This window comes from Psittacula echo (genome assembly GCF_963264785.1).
Source record: "Psittacula echo genome assembly, chromosome: 9".
Classification (NCBI taxonomy): Eukaryota; Metazoa; Chordata; class Aves; order Psittaciformes; family Psittacidae; genus Psittacula; species Psittacula echo.
In genome coordinates this window covers 19,401,190-19,423,624 of record NC_137745.1, presented here as the reverse complement: position 1 = coordinate 19,423,624, position 22,435 = coordinate 19,401,190, and the positions used below count along the sequence as shown (strand labels likewise).

Below are 22,435 nucleotides of genomic sequence, written 5' to 3'. Positions count from 1 at the left end.
TTTATGATGTTTTTGGGTTGGCCTAAGGCATTTTAACAATAATCAAAATGAGAACAGCAGGTAAAAAAATCAGTTCTGCGTTTAAGCATTCACATATAACTTTAAACCTACAAAGGACAAAAATCTGTCATTTCAAATTTAGCCTACAAAAGCAAGAAAAGGTAGGTTAGCTAAAAGAATGTGCAAAGAGAAAATGCAAGTGGGTAAACCTGTGAAAACTTTGTGTCATGGAAGACCAACAGCTATGAAAGCTGCAAAACAGATAAGCAGGTGCCCCTCAGATACATCTGTTTTCCCTTCTGAACATGTTTGTTAGATGTTTACAAAGAAACTGCAGTAACATTAAATAATGATGTACAAGACTTACTACAAACCAAAGAAATGACAACAATGATAAAAAATTACAAGCATCTGATTACAGAGCGGAATTCTGTTATGGGCTCTACTTCCTCTCTGGGAAGGCAGTAATGGCTGTGTGTGGATGTTGAAAACAAAGATTGTGAGGAAGCAGACATGAAGAACAACAGCTGGTATAAACCTACTTAACCATTTCAGCTGGTACTTTAAGTGGTGTGAAGGGAATCCATATTAACAAAGCACTTCAGATTAAGAGGAAGAAAAGGAAAGCTCTCTATCCTGTGATTTTGTTGACCATAGTACTAGGACTCCGGATTGCTCTAACTGGCTGCAGTATTTTTGTTTGTCACCGACAGATGGAGAAATCCAGTAGTTTAGATTCTTCTCTCTGATTTTTCAGTGAGTAAGAAGCTAAAAATGCATTAAAAGGGCATCAAAAAAGAAATCTGATATACAGAATGTTCCACTACTGTAAATATTCAAACTCCTGCAGTTCCAGTGTATTAACACCATAGCTACAAGGCCAATATTAACATAAACTATATAACGAATAACCACTGGTTTGAGACAAGCTGAAACCGAATGCTGACAAAACGCCAAGATTACCCAGATTCTATTGGCAAAGAGAAGAAAGATGACCATTTTCTTCCCTGTAACTTTTTTGCTGCAGTTTTCATAACTGTTGGCAAAAAAAGAACGGAAGAACTGACTGAGAGACTTTTCTTTGGACTTGCAGATTTCTAATGCATGAAGAAATATCCAAGGATCTTTCAGTGAACAGCAAAAGCCATTTTTCATTTATGGGCTCCCTTGAATGTCAGATTTTCTGCTGCTGAGTGCACTTCTCAAAGAATAACCCCCCCCCAAGTTACCTTAGTACTCAGAATAGTGGCTACACACTGCTAAATAATGTTAGTTGTATCTTGGGCAATGTGCAAAGCAGATCATGCCAGTACTTATCCTCACTGACAAGAGACTTAACTATTCCTTGCAGTCTCCAGACAGTTTGTCTGTTGCCTCTTTATTACAAGTGTGAGACCACATTTCATAATAAGAATTTGTTAGTTCAAAATCACAAATAACTGTAGACAGATTCTTGCTCAAAAAATGTTGGCTTGTTTTGAGATTTTGGTCACACACTGTTGACTTCAGTTGTTTTCTACTTCTTTTGTTGGTCACCATGACTGATAACGAATAGGAGATGGGGCATGGGTACCTATTCCCTTCATCAGGAGAAATAGTGCATAATTATTTCATTTTCAGCTTAGCAGATTTTAAATACGTCACATTAATAAAAGTGCAGCTTTACATATCACATAGAGGGAAATATTCAGTAATTTCTGAAGCATATCACATACCTGAAACATCCTTGATAATATTCATTAATTTCTATGAGCTTCTGGAACAATAAAGTAGCAAAAACCAGTGCCAGCAGCACTAGTTCACCTTGTGAGGAGCATAAAGCAGCAAATGCAGTTTATGGCACCTTGGTATTTACCATCGCTTCAGTATCTCATCACATATACAAAGTGTTTTTCCTAACCTTCTTCCTTTAGGAGTTACTCACGTGTAAACTTTGAGAACAAAATCCTTTTCTTCTTTTATTTCAGAGATTGACTGAAGTACATCCATGATGCTCAGCACTGCACAGCCATAGGGGCGGCGATAGTGTAAATGAGGGGGCCCTTTTTTTGAATCATTCAGCAACATGCGACCTAAAATTAACAGAAATTTAAAACATTAGAGATTCACATGCAGCCATTTTGTCTGTTCTGTTATCCCTCTGAGCATGCATACCTATAGCAAGTTTCAGCTACAGCTTACAGCCTTTCCTATCCTTCTGCACTGGGTCTGGCTGAGACAGACTTAATTTTCCCCACAGCAGCCCATATAGTGCTGTGCTAGAAAAGGTGTTGGTAACACATTAGTGCTTTGGCTGCTGCTGAACAGTGCTCATACAGCATTAAGGCTGTATCTCCAACATTCCCCCCACCTGACCCAGTAGGCTGGAGGTGGGCAAGATCTTGAGATGGGACATAACCACGGCAGCTGATCCAAATTGACCCAAGAGATATTCTTGGGTCATATGATGCCTGCTCAGCAATAAAAGCTAAGAGAAAGGAGGAGGAGAGAGGGCATTTGTTATTATGACATTTGTCTTCTGGAGCAACCACTACATGTACTACAGTCCTACTTCCCAGGAAGTAGCTGGATATCGCCAGCTGACGGGAAGTAAAGAATAGATTTTTTGTTTTCCTTTGCTTCCATTCACAGCCTTTGCTGTATTAAACAGCTGTTTTTCTTCACCCACATGGGGTTTGCTACCTTATTTTCCCCCCCCACCCTGTCCTGGTGAGAAGGGGAGTGATAAAGCGGTTTGGTGGGTACGTGGTGCTCAGCCAATGTCAACACACCACAACTTCTCACTCTTTTTCCTCTTATACTGTTTCAAATCTAGAGGTCCACATGAACACACCTCACTGACTGGACTACTCTGAATAAGGCAGATCACCTACTTCAGTTAATAAAACACTCAAGGGCAAAGTGAACAGCATCATGTCTGGCCATCTTTGATTCGCAGCTCCATGACACGTATTTGTATCCAGCTGGGCTGACTACAAATCATCTGTATAATGAGACAAGAATACAGCTGGAAGTCTCTTCTCTGCATTCACACAGGGATTCACTCCGGTCCTCCCATTACAGTCCAATATTTACACTAATTTTCCCTTTATACAGCTGCTTTAAAGAAAGGTATTATATATATATTGTGTCATCTACCATACTTGTCTTGGAGCGCATAAAGGAGAATTCTGAGGTACAAACCTGCTCAACTTTCTATTGTTAAAGCTATTTTTTAATGGAGTAAAAAATGCCAAGACCAGAAAAATCACCATGATAATCTAAGCCAACTGGTAACACTACACGAGTAATCTGAGTAATCTGTCCAGCACTTCTTGCGTCAAGCTTAAAAATCTGAGCTTGAACTACAGTGTATCTTTGTACAAGCTTCACTTACCATCTCCAGTGATACAGAGTAACTCTAACCTTTCCACACTTTTTTGACACAGTGAAGTCATATAATGAAAAACCAATCCTTCCAACACCTTTGTGACTTAGAAGGCACATTATCAGTCACAGGATAACACAACAAAGCTACAATTTCACTAAGCTGTTTAGACCTTCTGTATTTCAGAAAAGGTACCTGTGGCTGGTAGTAGATGCAAGTAGTGAATGGGCTGGAATTAGGGTTAAATACCCTTTCACTGCAAACACTACCCAGCCTTTTTTCAGTTAACTGAAAACCTGAAACACACAAAAGAGAGTGCACTACTCAGTTGTTTAGAATAAAATAGCTGAAGAGACTGTTACTCCTATTTTATGTTGATAACAATTTCAGCCTAAATATTTGAAATAAGACATACATAACATAGGTAAAATTCATACTTGCTGATTTCTCCATGGAAGTACACACATCCATAATTTAGAACCATTTAACTGCAACTGTAGTTAACCCTTGTACTAACTCCTTGTACTAATGATACCCTTTTTAACTAGAGCTTTTTTCTACCAAACACCTTCCATCTAAAAGAGATTGTAGCAATTTAATTCCAATACCAGAAGTTATATAGTCATATAGTCACTCACTTAAACACACTACTGGGCTAAAAAGTCCATCTAGCTGTCCATGAACTACTTTTCAGCACTGCACTATGCCTTGTAAGACACATTCTAAATTCAATTTCAATCATAAACACTTTCCATTCCTGCTACTGCAAATCTCAACAAGAATAAATTAAGCCTAGCTTGGCCTACAAACAGTCGGAGAAACCCACTCTATAAAGGGTTTCTAGTCAAGTGAATTAGCAAGGAAGGGCTTTATTTCCTGGGTAGGGTCAGGTCCAAGCACTACACATCCAGATCTCTCCTTTAGACAGCTGTACGTGAGCAGCCAAGAGAACCTGAAAAGCAGCAAGTGTATGCTGCTAAGTGCTGGGCTGCAAGCTTGACAGACTTGCCACAGGCAGGTACTTCTGCTAATGCTACTTTCCAGCATCAGCAGGCAGGAAGAACACCTGACAGGTGTGACAGCTTCCCTGCTCTTATGTTTTTACAGGCATCTTCCTAAACTTGAGTGTGGGTTCTTGGAAGCACTACAGACTCCTACATAGCAGAAACCAGATTTTTATGTGTATTTGTTTAACAGTCTCTGATTTACTAGATGTGAATGGTCAGGTATGCTGATGTCCTGTCCTGCAAAGTAGGTATATATCATCAGTAAAATGACCTCATTTTAAATTTTGAAACATTAAACCAAAAGCCTTTTAATTTCTCCATCTTCCCCCAAACATGGCGTTTATTCAAGTATATTGTTTCATACTGAGAAAAAAAAATCACTGTGAAACAGTCATCAGTAACTTTATAACAGCTACGTTTGGTCTGAATATTAATCTCAGCAGACAGGCCTGGTCTACGACTGAGTTTTCTCACTGGTTAAATCATTATAATGTCAATTAAAAAACACATCTAAAATAAGGTAAAACCATAGTTAATTATATATATTTCAAGTTTTAAATCATACTGTACCTATTCGGATTACATGGGCAACTATGTACAAATCTCTCTTCATGTCCTTACTGCTGAGATCCTAAAAGATTGGAAAAAACACAGACATTAAAAAAATTTAACTTCCAAAATAAGGGCCTGCAAAACTCCCACAAACGGTAACAAGAACCACACAGTATTACTCTCCATTCATCTAGCTCCTCCATCTTTAAATAGAGAAAGTATTATGATTTCTGATTTACAGACAAGAAGAGTATAGAAGGACTATAACTGGTTGAATAGTCTTTAAAAGGAAAATAAATTGAAGCTTCTGATTCCAGTGATATATCAAAATTCTGGCAAACACTTAAAATATTCATTTAACCCTTAAGTCAAACACATTATTAGACTGTATTAAATTTACATGGTAAATTTAAACCCCTGAGTTACCTTAACTGCAACTCCTTTGGCTTCCTTCACCCCATCCCCTGACTGCAGGTCCCAGCCCTGTCTCTAAGCCTTTTCCTTTCCTTCTGCTTTCCTTTTTTGTCTTTTGACTTCTCATTGTGTAGTCTTTGTGTCACATGATGGCTCTAGAAAAAGTCTGCAGCATGACTGTCACAATTCAGATTAAAAATGCGTTTTGAACTGATCTCTGTTTTAGGAGTGGATTGGTGCAATTCCTCAGAACAAGTACAAGTATCAACAGAAGAAAAAGTGGAAGACTCAGAGACATGGTTTATTTTAATGCTTGTAAATGTGCTATTCTTTTTTGCATGTGTTCATTACATTACGAAAGCAGCAAGGCAGCGTCTCAACCATGAGGCCATGGGAGCCAAGGGCAGCTAGTTCATAGATAACCTTCTTCAACATCCAAAACCAGGGCAGGATGCATGCAAAACTGTTGTCTGGAAATGCTCCCTGCCCCATTCTAACTGCTGAAACATGCCGAGTGATAATTTTGGAGAGCACAGTAGTTGGAAAGGGCCACATTCAGCAAAAAACATTCTAACGGTTTAATGACATTCGAAACAGTGTATTGGAAAAACTAAGAAATAAATTCAGTTTTAAGATAATTGCTTAGCAAAACACAGGACTTCAAGATCTCTGAAACATCATTTTTATGGCAAACATTCATATACATGGATGAAAACTCTGAAGTTCCAGGTGATAGAATACCAGGTCAACACTTAAAAATGATCTTGAAGAACTGCAAAATCTGGGAAAAGGAGAACCTACATAAGAGCAAAAGGAAAGCTGAAGCTAGAGAAGACACAAAAGTATTACTGGCCCTGACAAAGCTTTATTATTAAAGAAAATGAATAAAGAAATACGCATAAAGTACTTTCCAGTAAGTCACTACCGCGGCATTTTACCTTCACATGTTTGAAGCTGTCTTAATTGCAATTTCCTTGGCATGCTGTGCTTTTCTCTGATAACATTATAAACAAAGACATTCTCCTCCCTTCTAACTGGAGGAAAGAATTAGGAAACACTTCTTTCTAAAAACATTAGCATTGTTTAACAAGTTTCCCTTATGTTACTAACCTTCAAGACAAGGAGATTCTAAACACCACATGTTTGTGTACTATGAGAACATTCGTTCATGTTTTCGACTCTGTTGCAAAAATGCTCCTTGTGCTCTACAACAACAGCTGTTGCCTTTTTCTTCCCTCTGTTGAGTGCTACCATCTTACTTTTATGTCCTGACTTACACCAGAGGAGCCTCCAAATTCTCCCCAGATGTAAAGGGCGTTGCCCCACTCATTTCTCAGGAGAAGAGCAACTGCAATTGCAAAATGATTAATATATTCTTCCTAAGAACATGGGAGAGCGAAGTGTGAATGCATAGGAAAGAGACATACCCAAAAAGGAGGGCTTCAGCTCAGTTACTGTTGTTTACTTCACTCCTCCCCTTACACTGTAGCAACTGACATCACCTCACATCTTCCTCAATTTGTTTGCTGGTTTGTACAAAATTATTTCAACATAAGGCTTTTTAAAAACAGCTCTAAGGGCTTCACATATGACTTCACGAACAACTTGAGATGATAGTTATGTGTTCTTTTACCTTTTTTTTTTTCCGTTTTCAATTGAATAAAGATACATATCCCAGCAGCAACCATCACCTCTAAAATGTACAGGTGTATGGGGACAACACTGATGGATTTGTCTATGCACAGATGTAGCTTGGACTTCTAATACTCTCTTTTTTTTTTTTTTTTGTGAAAAAACAATGCAAAAATCAACTGGAAAAATATCAGGTTCAAATAAAATCTAGTATTTTCCTTTAAAAAACACAATTAAATGGTATTAAAAGCACTGTAAAATGAAAAAATCCAATTTTTATATAAAGTGGGAAGAAATTTTAAACTGTGGACATCTAAGTTCTGTCATTCCTAGTTTGAACTAATTCAGTGAATTAAAATTGCATTTTGCTGGAAGCTAAGATATGAACTTTAAAAGTCACACAGAAAATTCCTTCCCCGTGTGACTTGAGAAACCAAATCTCAACTACTGAGATTATGATGGCAATGCACATAAACACTGAGCTTCAGATTAAAGTGACATATAGCACAATAAAATCTGGGCCCACTGACTGAGAGCTAGGCATAAAGAGAATTTATTCTAAGGAGAAGTTTCAGGCCCTTTCAAATACTGTTATATTGCTAAATTACAGCAAGCAAGTAATAAATTCATGGCTGTATCTTCTGACTCCATTTAAAAGGAGCACTGTATTTCTCTGGGCAGTATATACAGACAGTTGCAAACACACTGCTTGGTATGCTCACTAGCTAGCAGATCATGCCTCTCTGAAGCCGAAGAATTAAGCTATATAAATCTTCCTTATCGTTTTCTCTTCAAGTCTTATTTTGCTGTTGCATGAATAAAGGAACATACTTTCCAGGCTTTCATCGCCTAACATACCAACATAGCATATGGTAGGCTTCAGCATGCATGTCTTGGAGAAGTTGAAGTTCCATGGTAAGAAGGGATTTGACATAGTTTTAATTTCAGGAGTGCCTGACAATACATTGAAAAAGCAACAAAACTTGGAGGTAGTATTTAATACCCTAGAGAGTAACAGATTTTTGCAAGTATGTGTGATCTGACAGGGGGAATTTTATTATACTATCAGATTACCAGTTGTAATTAACAGCAATTTGAAGAACTATTTTTTCAAAGGGCAGCTGTCAAAATATCAGGAAATGGAGAGCATGAACATATTGATGGGTTCACACTTCCATCGCTTTTCAATTTCACAAAAAATATACTGTGTCACAGGCAAAAGACAAAAAAATGTGGGCCCAGATGGCCTTGTATTTCACTTTGTACAGCAGAGACTTTTTACAAGGCAAGAAATTCTTACTGACATGGACAAACACTAAAAAACCCCAGCCCCATGGAGGAATTCTTCGGGTAACTTCTCTGCAGAGAATCCACATACATGACTTAGGACCAAAAAAGGACAAACAAGTTCATTATTTGCCTGTGTGCAGTATAAATAAACCAATTTCCAGGAAGGTGCTCTTAGGACTGCGTCCACAGGGGAATTATTTCCCACATCCTTCTGAGCTTCTTAAATGGTACTGGTTGATAAGCAAAATAATTTCATAATAATTCTAATTCCATGGCTTTTTAGAAAATCACCTCTATTCCCCCCACCATACTGGATATGGAAAAGTGTTACTCTATAACAATGGTTAGTTCTTTATCATGCTGGTCCCTATAAAGGTCTAATTGTATGTTAAAAAAACAAACACTACCATCCCCAAATCAGTGAATCCAGGATACCTGGCTGCCACTGATCAGTTATTTTAACAGCTTTACCAAATTCAGTTGCAAACATCACAGGTGACAGAGTGAGGTATTTAACAAAAATAGCAAGCTTATACTGTGCAGTTACATTTTAATTCAGACACAGGAATGTTTTCAAAGCATGCATAGGCTGAGGTTTGCTTGAGTGAGCTTTAATCTTCTGAGGAAGCCGTTTTTCACCTTTAGTGTGATATGACAGCAGATGTAAAAACACAACCTAAGTAATTTTGATATCTCACACAAGGAGACAGCTGAACCCCTAGAAGCAAAAGAGATAGCAGGAAAAGACAGGCATACTTTGAGTTATCTAAGATATGGGGCTTCTTGCCTCTGGGAAAGATTAGAGTTTTAGAAAGATACTGTGGGGTGGTGGGGGAGAGTGAAGAAATCAAGAGTCAAAACTAACACAACCTTAGGAACAAACCTGAAAATTGTAGAACTATCTTATTTTATAAGCATTTCATAATTAAGAAATCATAATAATTTCATTGTGGATACAAGGGTTACTCAAAAAGCTATTATTTGTTGCTCCTTTGCTACATACTTTGCTACATAAAGTTCTTTGAATACACTGATGAAAAATATCTTATCAGAAGTGTGCAATTTTTTGTACAATAGTTTTCCCAGTTATCATTATTCCTGTTATGTAGAGTACACGTTCTACCAGAGAGAGTGATAGATAACAAGTCTAAGCACCCCAGCGAGCTACTACTGCAGCAGCTTTGGTATTTTTGTACAGCTAAATTGAAAGGTAGCTTGGGAGTGATCTCTGGTCAGAAAGATAGGTGCTACAGAGTGGCACCAGTTCGCAATGCTCAGGGCTGGCCTCTTTTATACTACGCTGGCCCCATTTGCAACATGCAGCAGGTCTCATCTGGAACGTTATGCCCCTGGCCATAGCATATCATTATTCTTTTTGTATCTTGGAAAGTGTGCAAAAACTGGTTTGCAGGTCAGTGGAGCAAAACTGTTTCACACTTCACAGCATGGTGTGAAACAGGATGATTCTTACATGACCTGTAAGCAGTGTGGCACAAGTGTAGATGGGGGAAGTTTGATGGTGAAAATATTTTAAGAATTATGAACCTTAGAGGCCAGAAAGTGTCCAACTTGATATGAACCAGTCTGTGCTGCCTTTTGGGAATAATCCTTAGAGCAGTTCTTACTCTAACACTGCACCATTTCATATGATCCAGACACCAGTGCTGAACCTTGCTCCCTGGCCACTTTTCTCTGAGAAAAGGAAGATACTTGGGTTTGAGTTACCAAGAGTATAGTCAGTGCCAGGAGCAATACTAAGACACTGCTACCTCTGATGACATTTAATCAGCTGGTAGCACTTTACTGATGGTACCAAAACCAGAACTGCTACTCATGTCAGCATCAGTGCTATTCTTGGATTGACCTGCATCTCATATCCAGATGGTGGCAGAACTGGGCATCCTTAAATCCTTACGTACATTCTGTTCCTTAAAAGGAGAAATTCAGCTATCTTACTAAAGGAGAAAAGGGAATGGTGCTGGGAACCATGCCTGTATTTCAGCAACCAGCCCTGCCTGACCTTAGAGGGTTTCACTGCCAGAACGAAAGTTTATACCAAAGCTGCCTACCATGTTTTTTCTTCACTGGAGGTAAAAATACCTCTGTCAAAGAGCTTCTATCATGTGCACTAGCTAAAGGTGCGTCACGATGGAAGGTGTTTATCACACTTGGGTTCTGAAATTCCTTACAGTTATTCTGTGATGAGCTGTTAAGTTTCAGTGTCTCCAGATTTCCATATTCTTTCTGAGAAGAAGTCGCAGATAAAATCACGGTCTGACACATGATTCTGAGGCAATGTTTAACAGAACTTAAGACGAGCACAGAATGGATATTAAGGCTTGAGGTTTTTGAAACTACTATCTTGGTATAACAAAACTATAAAACAAGAAGGCAGTCAGGTGAGAGGTGAGTCTGAAGGATTAAAAGGAGGTAAATCTTAGTTGGCCTATTTTACTCCCAACTGAGGTATCATCTGGTAGGAGCCAGATGCGTATTCCTTATCCTGTCTTTCTGGCACAGATGGTTAAAGACTGCTGGTACCGCCAGTCATATCAGCCTTGTGTCAGGATGGGGTAGCTACTGCACAGACCAGCTGCAGAAACTTTGGAAGTCACGGTGTTTCCTTTATCACAACCACCTCTCTCTGCAGCTCAACTTGGCTATTGCTTCTGCAGCACATCCTGGTCTGTTCTGTTCCATCACACACACTGTGCTATGGACCTGGGAAGATGCTGCAGCACCATCTACCTGGGGCTGCTACCTGGACTCTTGAATGGGCCATGACAGAAATCTGTTCGGACAATTTTCTGGGTTTCTGTGTGTGGTGGTGTAGCTGTTTGACAAACTCAGATTCTGGAAAAAAGTGCCTTGCTTCACATTCAAGCCAACCTGTGACCTGTTACCTAAGAGTACATGCAATGAATACTCTCAAAATTTCAAACTAGAAGCAGGAATAAATGCACTTAAAAGGAAGTACTTCAGCATATTTACTTAGCCAGAAGAATAATTTGTAAGTATGTCCATTTTCTCATTAACATTCAATTATAACCATAACAAAACTTAAACTTGGCTTCTGTTCCACTCAGTAAACTGGAAAGAAAGAATTGGGTTTTCTCCCCTCAGGGTGACTGTATCTACAATCAAACTATTGTAAGGGAAGAAGAAAGGGAACAGACACGTACTGTGAAAAGTGCACACATTCGATCTATCTTCTCCGGGTTTCTGGGGCCTCCGTTCTTGTTTAACCTCACCATAAACCTCTCACTAAAAAGCAAACAATATTAAAAAAATTAGTAAGAGTTTCATGTACACACTTCAGCATAAAAATACAGGTAGATTTCTTTTAAAAGATGCACTAGGTTTTATACTTTTTTTTTTTTTAAATCCCAAATAATATTGAACAGATATAGATAATAGAACTCACAGATGTAGATAACATTACATGGAATAGCATGGAAGACTTCTAATAGCAAGTACTCTGCATGTGAAAACATCACATTGATGCATATTCGTGATGCAATAACATTATAATAATATCAGTATATGAAGCACAGAATTTGAACATATTACAACTACTTCAGGCAAAAGCTAAGGCGCACTTGCTGAGGAGTACATTGCCTTTGGTAAAACTGAGTTTATTAAAATCCACTCAAAACTACAGGCAACATGAATACTGATTAAGCAACCTCCTTCCACTATGCTATTTATAGAAGCAATATACTAATTCAAACACATCAAGATTCAATTGACAGAAATGCTTATAAATAAAATCAAACAGTCCTTTTAAGAGCAAAATGAGCATGTGCAGCCAGACTGCAAGATAAATAATCCTTACTATGGATGTTAAACCACGGACATTGATATTATTTCTTAAGACAGAGAATTTCTGTATACAAATAAATTAAATAAGTAACTTATTCACGAGACATACAATATACTAAGTATTGACCAGAAATTTCTTTCTACAGATTCACAGAAATAAAGCAAGAGCACACATTAGATCTTTCAGTTACATTTCTATGCCATCACAGATCTTTTCAATTTTATCCAGTATCAACTCCAGTAACCTTTACTTGACTAAATCACATTTTTCAGCATATTGTCCACTATTAGCCTGAAAAATACAAAGATGTAGAGTACACTCTACTTCTTTTGGTAACTGGCTTCAAAAGGCTGTTCTTTCCTACCCTTAAACCACATGAGTGAACAGCAGCTTGGAGATGTCTAGTTTCTGTGCTTAGCTACTGCTTTCTGTTACACTTTCTTTGTATGTTATAGAGCCCTTTAGAAAAGCAAATTTCTTACAGGGTAGTGATATCAGTCATCAATTATGTGACGTGAGCAAACATCTCTCAAAACAAATAAGCCATTTAATGCTGTTAAGAAACTCAAGAAAAGGTGCTGGAATTGTTATACGGAACTCACCCAGAGCGCAACTTTTCAACTCCATTTCATGAACAGTTCTAAAAAATGTAAGTTTGTAACAGTCTAGTACTGGTACCACCTATACCGTAATTACAAATACACACGTATGTGTATTTCACACATGTGAAATCAAGTCCTTATCAACCCTAACTGTAATTTATGGAACATCATATCTTAGCCTTTTCACTACATTATGCTGTCCATTCTAAATACTGATATATTTTCAGAATTGCTACTTCCATCACAATTCTGTCACCTTGTTATACACCTTCATATTTATTTGCTTAAGTTCATCTTGCTGAGCAATCCAGATCATGCTCTCTAGCTGTTTCAGTCTCCCTGTTACTCACTATTACTCCAATCTCCATGCATCCCACAACCTCAGTCAATGATAATTTCAAGTAATCTGCACCAGATGCTTATAAACCATGGAGATTGCAAACATGCCCCAAAGGAAACCACAAGAAACAGGTATCTGATGGTTCTTTACCTACAACTACTTTTTCAGATGTCAATTAGTAAGTTAATAATGTTTTAGCAAACACTTAGCTTTAATGACATCATAAAATCTAATATTTTAGTAAGAATTTTATGGTGTATGGAGTGCAGTACAATATTACCACATCAGTACATTACAGTAACAGTTACAACTATATTAGGTGTTCATAGCTACTTCTATCTACCTAACACATAAACCATAAAAAATTAAGCTACCACTTTCAACATAAGACCTATGGTCAGTAAAACCATATTAATTCCACTCTTAACCTTTATCATTAACTCAGCCTTGTGCCCATTATTTTGCTGGTAGCTAATTAAGGTTGTAAAACCACATAGTAGCATGCAATTCAAGCAGGATGGCCAAAGTGTTTGCTTCTCCCAGCTGTTTGCCTCAGTCCTTTGTAGCTCCTTCAAAAGGGCCACCTGAACAGGCCCTCCAGCACCACATGAGCAATTAAATGTTAATAGAAACTCAAATAGGTGTTAGTTTAGTGTCAGTTGCTGGCATTCACCTCAATGAATTTCAGAAGAGAATCAGGCAGGGCAGTAGCAGTGATGCTCACAGATAAGCTCTAGCTAATACAGGGAATAATCGAGAAGATAACACTTACACCATCAATTTCCAAGCAGGAATCATGCTTTATATCAGCAAAAATATGTAGTAATTTAAAGAGTTATCAACTCATAGTCATATTCCTTTCAAATTGCAGCATCAAGCACCAATATTTCTAATACCTTTAAAAGTACTGCTTAGGGGGAATTTAATTCGTTAAATCCATTTAATTTTAATCCTTGAATCAATTTCACTATAAAGTTTTTCATTTAGAAAGATGAGGAGGTAACATACATTTCATTTCTGCTACAAGTGTATGTTTCAACATTTTTTTTTATTTTTTTTTTACAATTTTTAACAATTTTTAATTTTTTATAATTACACAATTGTAAAATATGTCTCCTTCCATAAAGAAAAGTAAAATTCCTTAAAGAAAACAAACAAGAACCCATGATGACCTGCAGAGCCACAGAAGTTACTTTCATAAAATAAATACTGGTCCTCTTCAAAGCTAAACTTGAAACAATGACAATGGTTGTAGTTTATTTCTTAAGTGTAAATCTTCCAACACCCTCTAAGAGCACACTCAAAAATAATTACTATATTACTATAATAATTACTATAATTACTAGGTCTGCAGGGGAAAATGTATTCACTAGTGAAGATGTCCATCCAAAAATCAAAATGGAAATCAAAGCTCGCTCACTCATGTTTGACTGCAAATCCCTGGAAGTTATTATGCCTTATATAATAAACACCTCGAATGTCTTCACTTCCATTGCAGTGGTCAGATCAAGGCTGGTTTTCTTAATTGAGTGGATGACTGATATTTTAAAGGGAAACCAAACCACAAGCAGAGCACCAAGCTCTTCTGTGAGATGAAGAATTGATTAGAGAAAGGGAAAAATAGAAATTTGAAAATGTACTGCTGACTGAGAGTATTTTCAAATTCTGGGAAAAATACAGGAAATACATGCTACTATTCAGTACTATCGAATCATAAGATGTTGGTCACTGATAAACTGAATTGAGGGCAAAAATAGACAAATCATAAAAACTGCCCTCCATGCAAGAGTCCATCTTACCCTATCACCATCCTCTCTCCAACAACATCCAGTGGGGGATAACTAGGGAAAAAAATAGAAGACTAAAAAAAGCATAGGATAATACTCTGCTGATATGTACTAAGAGCTTACACCACAGTGCAGCTCAAGAATAACAGCAATACCTTTGAGTTCAATAGGCCTGGATATACTGAACCCAGAAATGTATTCATGCTTAAAAAATTCTTACTAGCCATTGAGAGACTTTGTTAGAGAATGAACTTTGTAGCAATTTATAATACATATGTGTGCCATACAAATGCCCATATATACATCACAGAATCACAGAATGGTTTGGGTTGGAAAGGAACTTAAGATCATCTACTTCCAACCCCCTTGCCATGGGCAAGGACACCCCACACTAGACCATGTTGCCCAAGGCTCTGTCCAGCTTGGCCTTGAACACTGCCAGGGATGAGGCATTTACCACTTCTCTAGGCAGTCTGGTTCCTCAACATCCTCATAATAAAGAATTTCTTCCTTAGATCTAACAAGAACTTCCCCTGTTTAAGTTTAAATCATGTAACACAAATTACGAATCTAAGACTTAGAACTCATTAAACTGAAGTTCTTCAACAAATAATGGTAAAGCTATTCTTTTACCTCCACTGATCTCAATAACAATGTTACATACTTTATTTTAAAACTCGAGTAAGTTTAGTATTTTTGAACTTCCAACACTTTCTTTGAAAAACTATTTCACTACTAGTAAGCATTTAATTTTTATAGCTGTAGTTGAATACAATACTGTGTTCTACAGAATCCCGTGCAGGCTGTCCCTTTGACAATAGCAGTCAAATCTTTCAGCTGTCTATTTATACTTGATTTATTAGCAATAGTCCTATTGCTTTGTCTGCTTTCAAAACATCAAAAGAGAGGTGGTTCTGGAGGCTCATCTGATAGCCTCGTGCAAGGTTTTGCTCCATTAACAAGTGTAAGTATTTTAAAATTTTGAATTCACCCTTTTTTTTGTTGCAGCCACAGAGAAAATCTGGTTCCTGTCCCCGTATTCGTGTGCTTTGCAAGAAATGAAGCAGACCACCATCTTTTTTACCTGCCTTTTCATCAATTGTTCCCTTATTCCAGCACTACCTGAGTAACAACCTTTAAATTCCTTCCTTTTAATTTTCAATCCTCCCCCGAGCCCTCTTGAGTTTGTGTGACTAAATAATTAAGGGGACTTTGAGAAAACTGCAGCATTTGAGAATGGTGGAACATGATGAAGAGGCATTCTGTCAAAGGAGAGATCCACTGATAGGACAAGGAGAATGAAAAGAGAGCAGTGCTAACAGGCAATCTTAACAGCCTAAGCACCTCAACTTCTCCCGCATTTCCCTGCAGGTCATTTGTCCTAAACTTAGTTTTGTTTCTCATCTCCAGAATTTCTCTCCTCTTCAGTATCACTGTTCAAGAACAGTTTGTAAGAACTAGTCTAAATATTCCACTAAGGTCTCACTAGTGCTGATATTGTTAGTATATCCTGGAAAAGGACTTGAACCTTTTCACACTGTTGACCCATATTACAAATTAGTTAGTAAAATGCTGCCCATTTTACAACTGCAGATTTATTTCTCTGTCAAAGCAAACCAGGAAGAATAACCCTATTTGCAATGATCTGAAGATCCAGCGCCTTCAGCTATGATTATAGCTCCTTTTTTAGACAGAGACACACATTAAGGGTCAAGAAACCTAAGAGGAATTCAGTCACTTGATCTTTTATTTCCGGAGCTACTTCCTTTGAAAGAATTCAGTCTTCAGTGTGTCTATTCCTCAAGCTGATCTTCTGCACAAAGACAAAAGCATGGATGGAATCTAGACAAAATTAAAGTCCAGTTTAGTAAGACAAAAATATCAAATCTGAGTAAACTGCATATGGAAATAACTGCCCATGTTTGTATGCATTAAACATTATTCTTATTATAACTGAGTATTCTCTAATTACTTAAAGAAAACAGGCACACGCTACTCTGTTAGAAAACTCTGAAATACATAAGAAAGAACACTTAAAAACCCAGTATAATTGCCAAACAAGTGGTGGAAATGAAGAATGGGGAGGTACTGTTTGATGCAATCTGACTGCTTGATCAAACTACTGTAAAATAAATTATCTTTTCCAGCTACTCTGAAAATACTCCAAAACCAGTTCTCTCTTGCATAAAATTGGAGATAAGAACCAAAACTGAGAAAAGAACTAACATTTTACCTTGTTGAGTTCAGACCTAAAATGTGCTATACCAGTAAGTAGCAGTATCTTAAACAAAAGCTTATTTATTCCTCTTGTTCCTACAGGCTATAAGTAATCATCAATTACTTTAACTGCAAGATCTCCTCCTGTGCTAACTCACATCAGAGTGAAACCACCTCTTGTGCAGCAATAAGGTTTTACAATCACTCACATGATTAATAATTGCTAAAGCTACTCAAAGATAAGAAACATTGCTCTGATAAGCCAAGTAAAATAGCTTCTTGTTCTTTTCCTTGAAAGGATGAAAAATGAAAGGAGTGTAGTGTTTCACTTCTTGGCTTCCTTTAACTGTCTGAAAAGCAGGACCATACTGAACTGGCATCTGTTTCTGCAAAAAGGAAGGAAGCAATCAGTGGCCTGAGACATTACATTTTCAGCATGAAGGAAGGGGCAAACAGGGACAAAATTTACTGCTGGGTGAGCAGGAGTGGCATTATGCCTGTAGGGAGTTTTTCTTGTTGAGACTGTTTGTTTGTGGGGCTTTTTGCATAACATGGTAAGATAACAACAAAAGGCTGGGTGAAGAGCTTGGAATGAAGTCACGAGCTCCCCTGTATTAATTAGTGTGGGGTTGCAAGGCAAAAATCCTGCCTGCATATAAATTTCTGAATGCACTGTACATCCATAGACGTACAGTGCCAAAGTAATGGTAGACTGTAGAGAGACTGCAGATCAGTTTTCTGTTTGAACTGGAAGCTGATAATAAAGAACATGGATTTAAAAAACACATTCTTTAACAATGCATAGGAGATTGGTTTTCTGAAGTTGAGACAGCAACATATTAGAGTGTCAATGCCCTTAAGCAGAAACTTCACATCTTGTGCCTTTCCTTTGTCTTAAGTAGTGGTTCGGTAGCCATTTCTCCCAGAAACAGATGCCTCCTTCACCCTCTCTATTCCAATATGCCAATTAAAGTCACAAATCTGTTCCCTTCTTTTTCTTATTTTCCTCAGTGTTTCCTATTTCCAAAGAACAACTGAGGGCACACTGAAAAATCCCAACATTTTTACAAACATCTCAGTCCTTTCTCAAAAGCTGCATTTAACTGGGTTTTCAGAATCTAGCATTTGACTAAAAGAACAAAGGTTCTTTTTAAAATACATATTGGTGCTATGACATATGTACCAGTGCTGCCTGAGAAGGGTCATATGGTAGCAGAGAAGATCATACAATAACTATAATGTTTTAGTCCTTAATCTTCTCGCAGTGTCTCCCTGGGTTTCTTTCTCACACTTCTAGTATAGCATGTAAACCCCTCCCTGCATACAAAATACAAATACAGGAGCGAAAATCTGGAAAGGCTGTCACAGAAGTTAGCAGGAATAAGCCACATACAAATATACTGTGCTTGTCAGCACAGTTCACCTCCTTCCATCATATTCAGCCCTACCATTTAAGAAATGGTGATGAGCATGACATTATTTAATTTCTTAAAGAGTATCTTCTAGTCTTTTCTTTTACTGAATGCCAATAATTCTAGAATAAAATTTAAGCTGGCATACAAATATCAAACGTTTTAAGATGTTATGTAAAGGCACCATTTTTTGTCCCAGACAAACCTTGAGAATCAAGCCTGTGCACTGCAAGCCCAAGTCACCCAGGACAGACCTCAGCATGAGCTATTCATTTGCTTTGAGAAGAGAAACCTTGCCAACATTTGCCTTAAAGACACTGCAGTCTGGCTGCGCATACCACATTTCGGGCAGTTCACTTCATCAAAGCCGTGAAATACTGCATTCCCTCTATCACTGTGTGTACAAGCTCTACAACAACATTATGCTGACCAGGTGAATGGATTGTATTAGGAATTACTGTATATGACCAAGATATTTTCTTAAAGCTACAAAAAAAGGCACTTGTATGAAAACAGCTGTAAGTTAGTAGAGAAGCACCATGCAAGAAATTCCTGGGGTCTGGTGGGGGAAAGAGAGCTGAACTCCAGTCTCTAAACCCTACAGTCTGGAAAAACTAATATTTGCATAAATTAACTTGTGAAACTGTTCTTTTTATCACAGAGGAAGTACACTGAACCAGCACAGCAGATATTTTAAAGCCCCAAGGCAGCAGCATTAGCTTAGTTTTCAGGAAAGCAATCATTGTTCCTCAGTTGTGTGTGTAGTGGCGAAGAGAAAAGCCTGGCTGTGTTGCCCTGGCTTTCCATTTGGGCTGCTCCTGCAATATAGATAACAGTAACTATGGGATGCTTCTCATATTTGCTTGTACAATGTCAGACTAGGCAAAACACAGATTTTTATTTTCATTCCATCTGCCAAATTTGTCAAAATCTGTCTCATGTCTGTCAACTGCAAAAACATTACAGTGATCAAAATGGTCACTGAAGGACAGCACTGCATCCTGATGCTTCTGAGAACACCCTGTAGAAGCTATCTAAAAAGGAAACAAGTTCTATATCAGTCCGAGCTTCTACTTCAACTGGATGCTCTCACATTCATGAAGAAATCACACATGTATACTGACATTTCAGCCACCTCCCATTGCTGTAAATATTGATTTTCATCTTGAAAGATGATTTAAGCAATAAGAGGAAGGGTTTGCAATTAAATACAACTGTTCATGACACCTACATAAGTATGTGAAGAAATAGAAAAGTAAGGTTATAATCAAAGGGTAAATAATTCTGCTTCCTAAGAGCTTAAGTCCCTTATAAATACTATTTTGTGGAAAGATCATAAATACTTTTAAAAAAGTTTCCTTTTTTGTGAAAGTATTTCAGAATGAATCTACATGTTGCCATTGTACTTTAAAAGGCAGAACTCTCAAGATGATTAAGCAATTTATTTGCAGTCCATTTAGGAGTATTGTCTGTAAAAAGCTTTTCCAGTTTATTTTTGTTAATGACATTTACCTTTCCGAGTTGCTAATTTCTACTCATCCTCTTGGAAATAAATCCAAGTCCTTACAGCTGCTGTAAGACTGACCTAACAATAAAATCTCCCATGGCTCCACGGAATGAGTCTTCAGTTCTCAGCTGAAGTGTGAGAGCATCAAAGCCTATGCAGAGAATGACACTGTGTTTGTGAAGAACTCGGTTCCCACTTACAATGTAAAACCAACAGCGTGTACTAGATCCCACGGCAAAGCAAGATTTGAGCAATCCATCATTGTTATCTGTCAGTCCTGAACCCCTGAGATTACCTCTGCTGAACTCTTGAGTTTGCATATCATCTGAACAATGACTCAGGGACTATTTCAGCTCTTCCTTTTCAAGCAAGTGCTCATGGTGTGTGTTTGGTTTTTTTCCCCTTTTTCGGGGAAGGGAGCAGAGTTCTTTCATGAGCTGCCTTATCCTGCAGATCTGCAATAACCCCAGTTTCACAAACAAGTGAAGGGAAGGTACACTGCTTTGGTTTATGGAGTGCATTTTATAGAGACATCTTAGAGAAAAGAACACCAAATCTGTGAGGGAAATTAATCTAGCTCTAAGAAAACGGCTCCAAGCAACACAGTTTGCTTCCTAGCAAATTCAGGCCTAATGCTCATGAATTATTAAATTACCACATTGGCTAGAAGCCCTGCGGGAGGATTACAGAGCTTACAGTAAGACTGTTACTGCAAACACTGGGTTTCCATGGAAACAGAGAATAGTGAAAATAACTACCTGCCATTTCCACCATATTCAAAGAAAAACCACCACAATGTTAAAAACACTATTAAAGCTTGCAGGAGAATTGTAGCTAAGCCCCAGTTACATTCTCCTTGGGTTTTTGTGAGTCTGCCACACTCAAACATTTGACACATTCATTAGTATTTTTGTGTTATTTTCATCATGAAAGGTACAGATTTGTGTTCCTGAAAGGAATCCTCTCCATGAGCTAGAAAAAAAAGTTTCTCTTTCCAGAAAAAGAGACTTTAGTCATGCAGTGTGATTCCTGAGTCCTTGCCAGTGATCGTGATTCTAACTAATGAAAAGAAAGCCAGATTGACCCTGCCAGGTGGTAGGTGTGAAATGCTTTGACCATAACTGCAGGGAAGGCTTCTAATTTTAGAGTACACGTATTTCAGAGTAACTATTTTATCAGCATCTCTAACCTGGGAAAAACTAATGGTTCTGAGGTCTAATACAGCACCTATCTCATTAATTCCTGCTCTACAAACTACATATCCCTGATTACTTGGCTTTGCACTTGACAGTTTCAGTCAGAGGCAAGGAACTGGGTCTTGACAGCAAATTTTGCAAAAGGAAAAGCTCAGGTATAAAGAGTAGTATTCATTAGAGTAGGCCTTCCTACAGACAGGAAATTACTTGTAATTGCTTTCTCTGAGCTCTGCAGTTGATATAAACATGTATTTGCACCCTGCCAGTTAAGACATTAAAATCTCTTCTAGCTGTGTGTGTTCATGATACATTTTCAATTTGTTGGAGCAGAAAAAGGGAAGAACAACTTTGAATACCCGCAACTAATTGATTTCCTTCTCTTTAGCAACTGAAAAAATCAAAATACCACTGTAGAAAAATCTGTATCCCTGACTATTGATATGTCATATCTAATCCCCAACCTGAAAAAAATTTAGGGTGGGAAAGGGGGTGGTGGTAGAGAGAGATGAGATTGATTTTTGTCTAGGAACACCACATACCTCTCTACAGCAACTTTCATATACAAATCCAGAGTCATAGTTTCTTTAAAATATATAATATTAACAAGAAAAGGGATAAACAGGAAAACCAAGCAAATGCAGATTCGGGAGAGCAATCTAGGGAATGAAAATCAGCTGAAGCAAGTGGTAGAGAAAATGAAAAGGTGTTAATACTGCTTAGCCCTTTTTTAAAAAACTACACACATACAGATACCCCTTACAAAATACTTTGTAGCTTACATCTGTCTCCAGTAACGATCAAGCTTGTGTTTTCTGAAAGTTATATATTAAATGGCTCTTTGTCCCCTGTCGTATGTGTGCATTAAACCCACCTATTTTCCGTGTTAACAAGAGTGATCAGAACAAGGGCTAAGGCTGATGATGGTTTCAAGGAAGTCCATCTTGAGCAGGATCAAGAACAGATATCCTCCTTATTACAATTGCTATGGATTATCTATTGCATAAGTCAGAAAAATACCTGCCTTGAAAAAACACAATAAATGAACACAATAACTGAAGTATAGGAGGAACTGATGGAGGATTAGCTATCCCAACAGAGCAAATAGCTAGAAAAGAGGTAAAAATTAGAAAGATGGATTTTTTTCATGACTAAGCAGAAGAAAAGCCTCATTAGTTAGTAAGCCTAATCCCTAGGAAAATTCTCTGAATATTAAAGAAATAATTCTGAATGATACAAAATTGTTTTTTCCCAGTAGACAAATCGTTATACTGACAGTGAATGAGATAATG

At 37.7% G+C, this 22,435-nt stretch overlaps 1 protein-coding gene across 1 annotated transcript in view; it reads right to left on the bottom strand.

Annotated features, from left to right (window-relative positions):
• DOCK3 (dedicator of cytokinesis 3) overlaps positions 1–22,435 on the bottom strand; it is a gene marked incomplete at its 5' end in the record, with an annotated part of 211,656 nt that overhangs the window by 91,539 nt on the left and 97,682 nt on the right. The window contains 3 exons of the mRNA XM_080625333.1: positions 1,925–2,072; positions 4,945–5,005; positions 11,445–11,526. Coding sequence (XP_080481459.1) covers positions 1,925–2,072; positions 4,945–5,005; positions 11,445–11,526 — 291 coding nt within the window. The remainder of the gene's footprint in view (positions 1–1,924; positions 2,073–4,944; positions 5,006–11,444; positions 11,527–22,435) is intronic.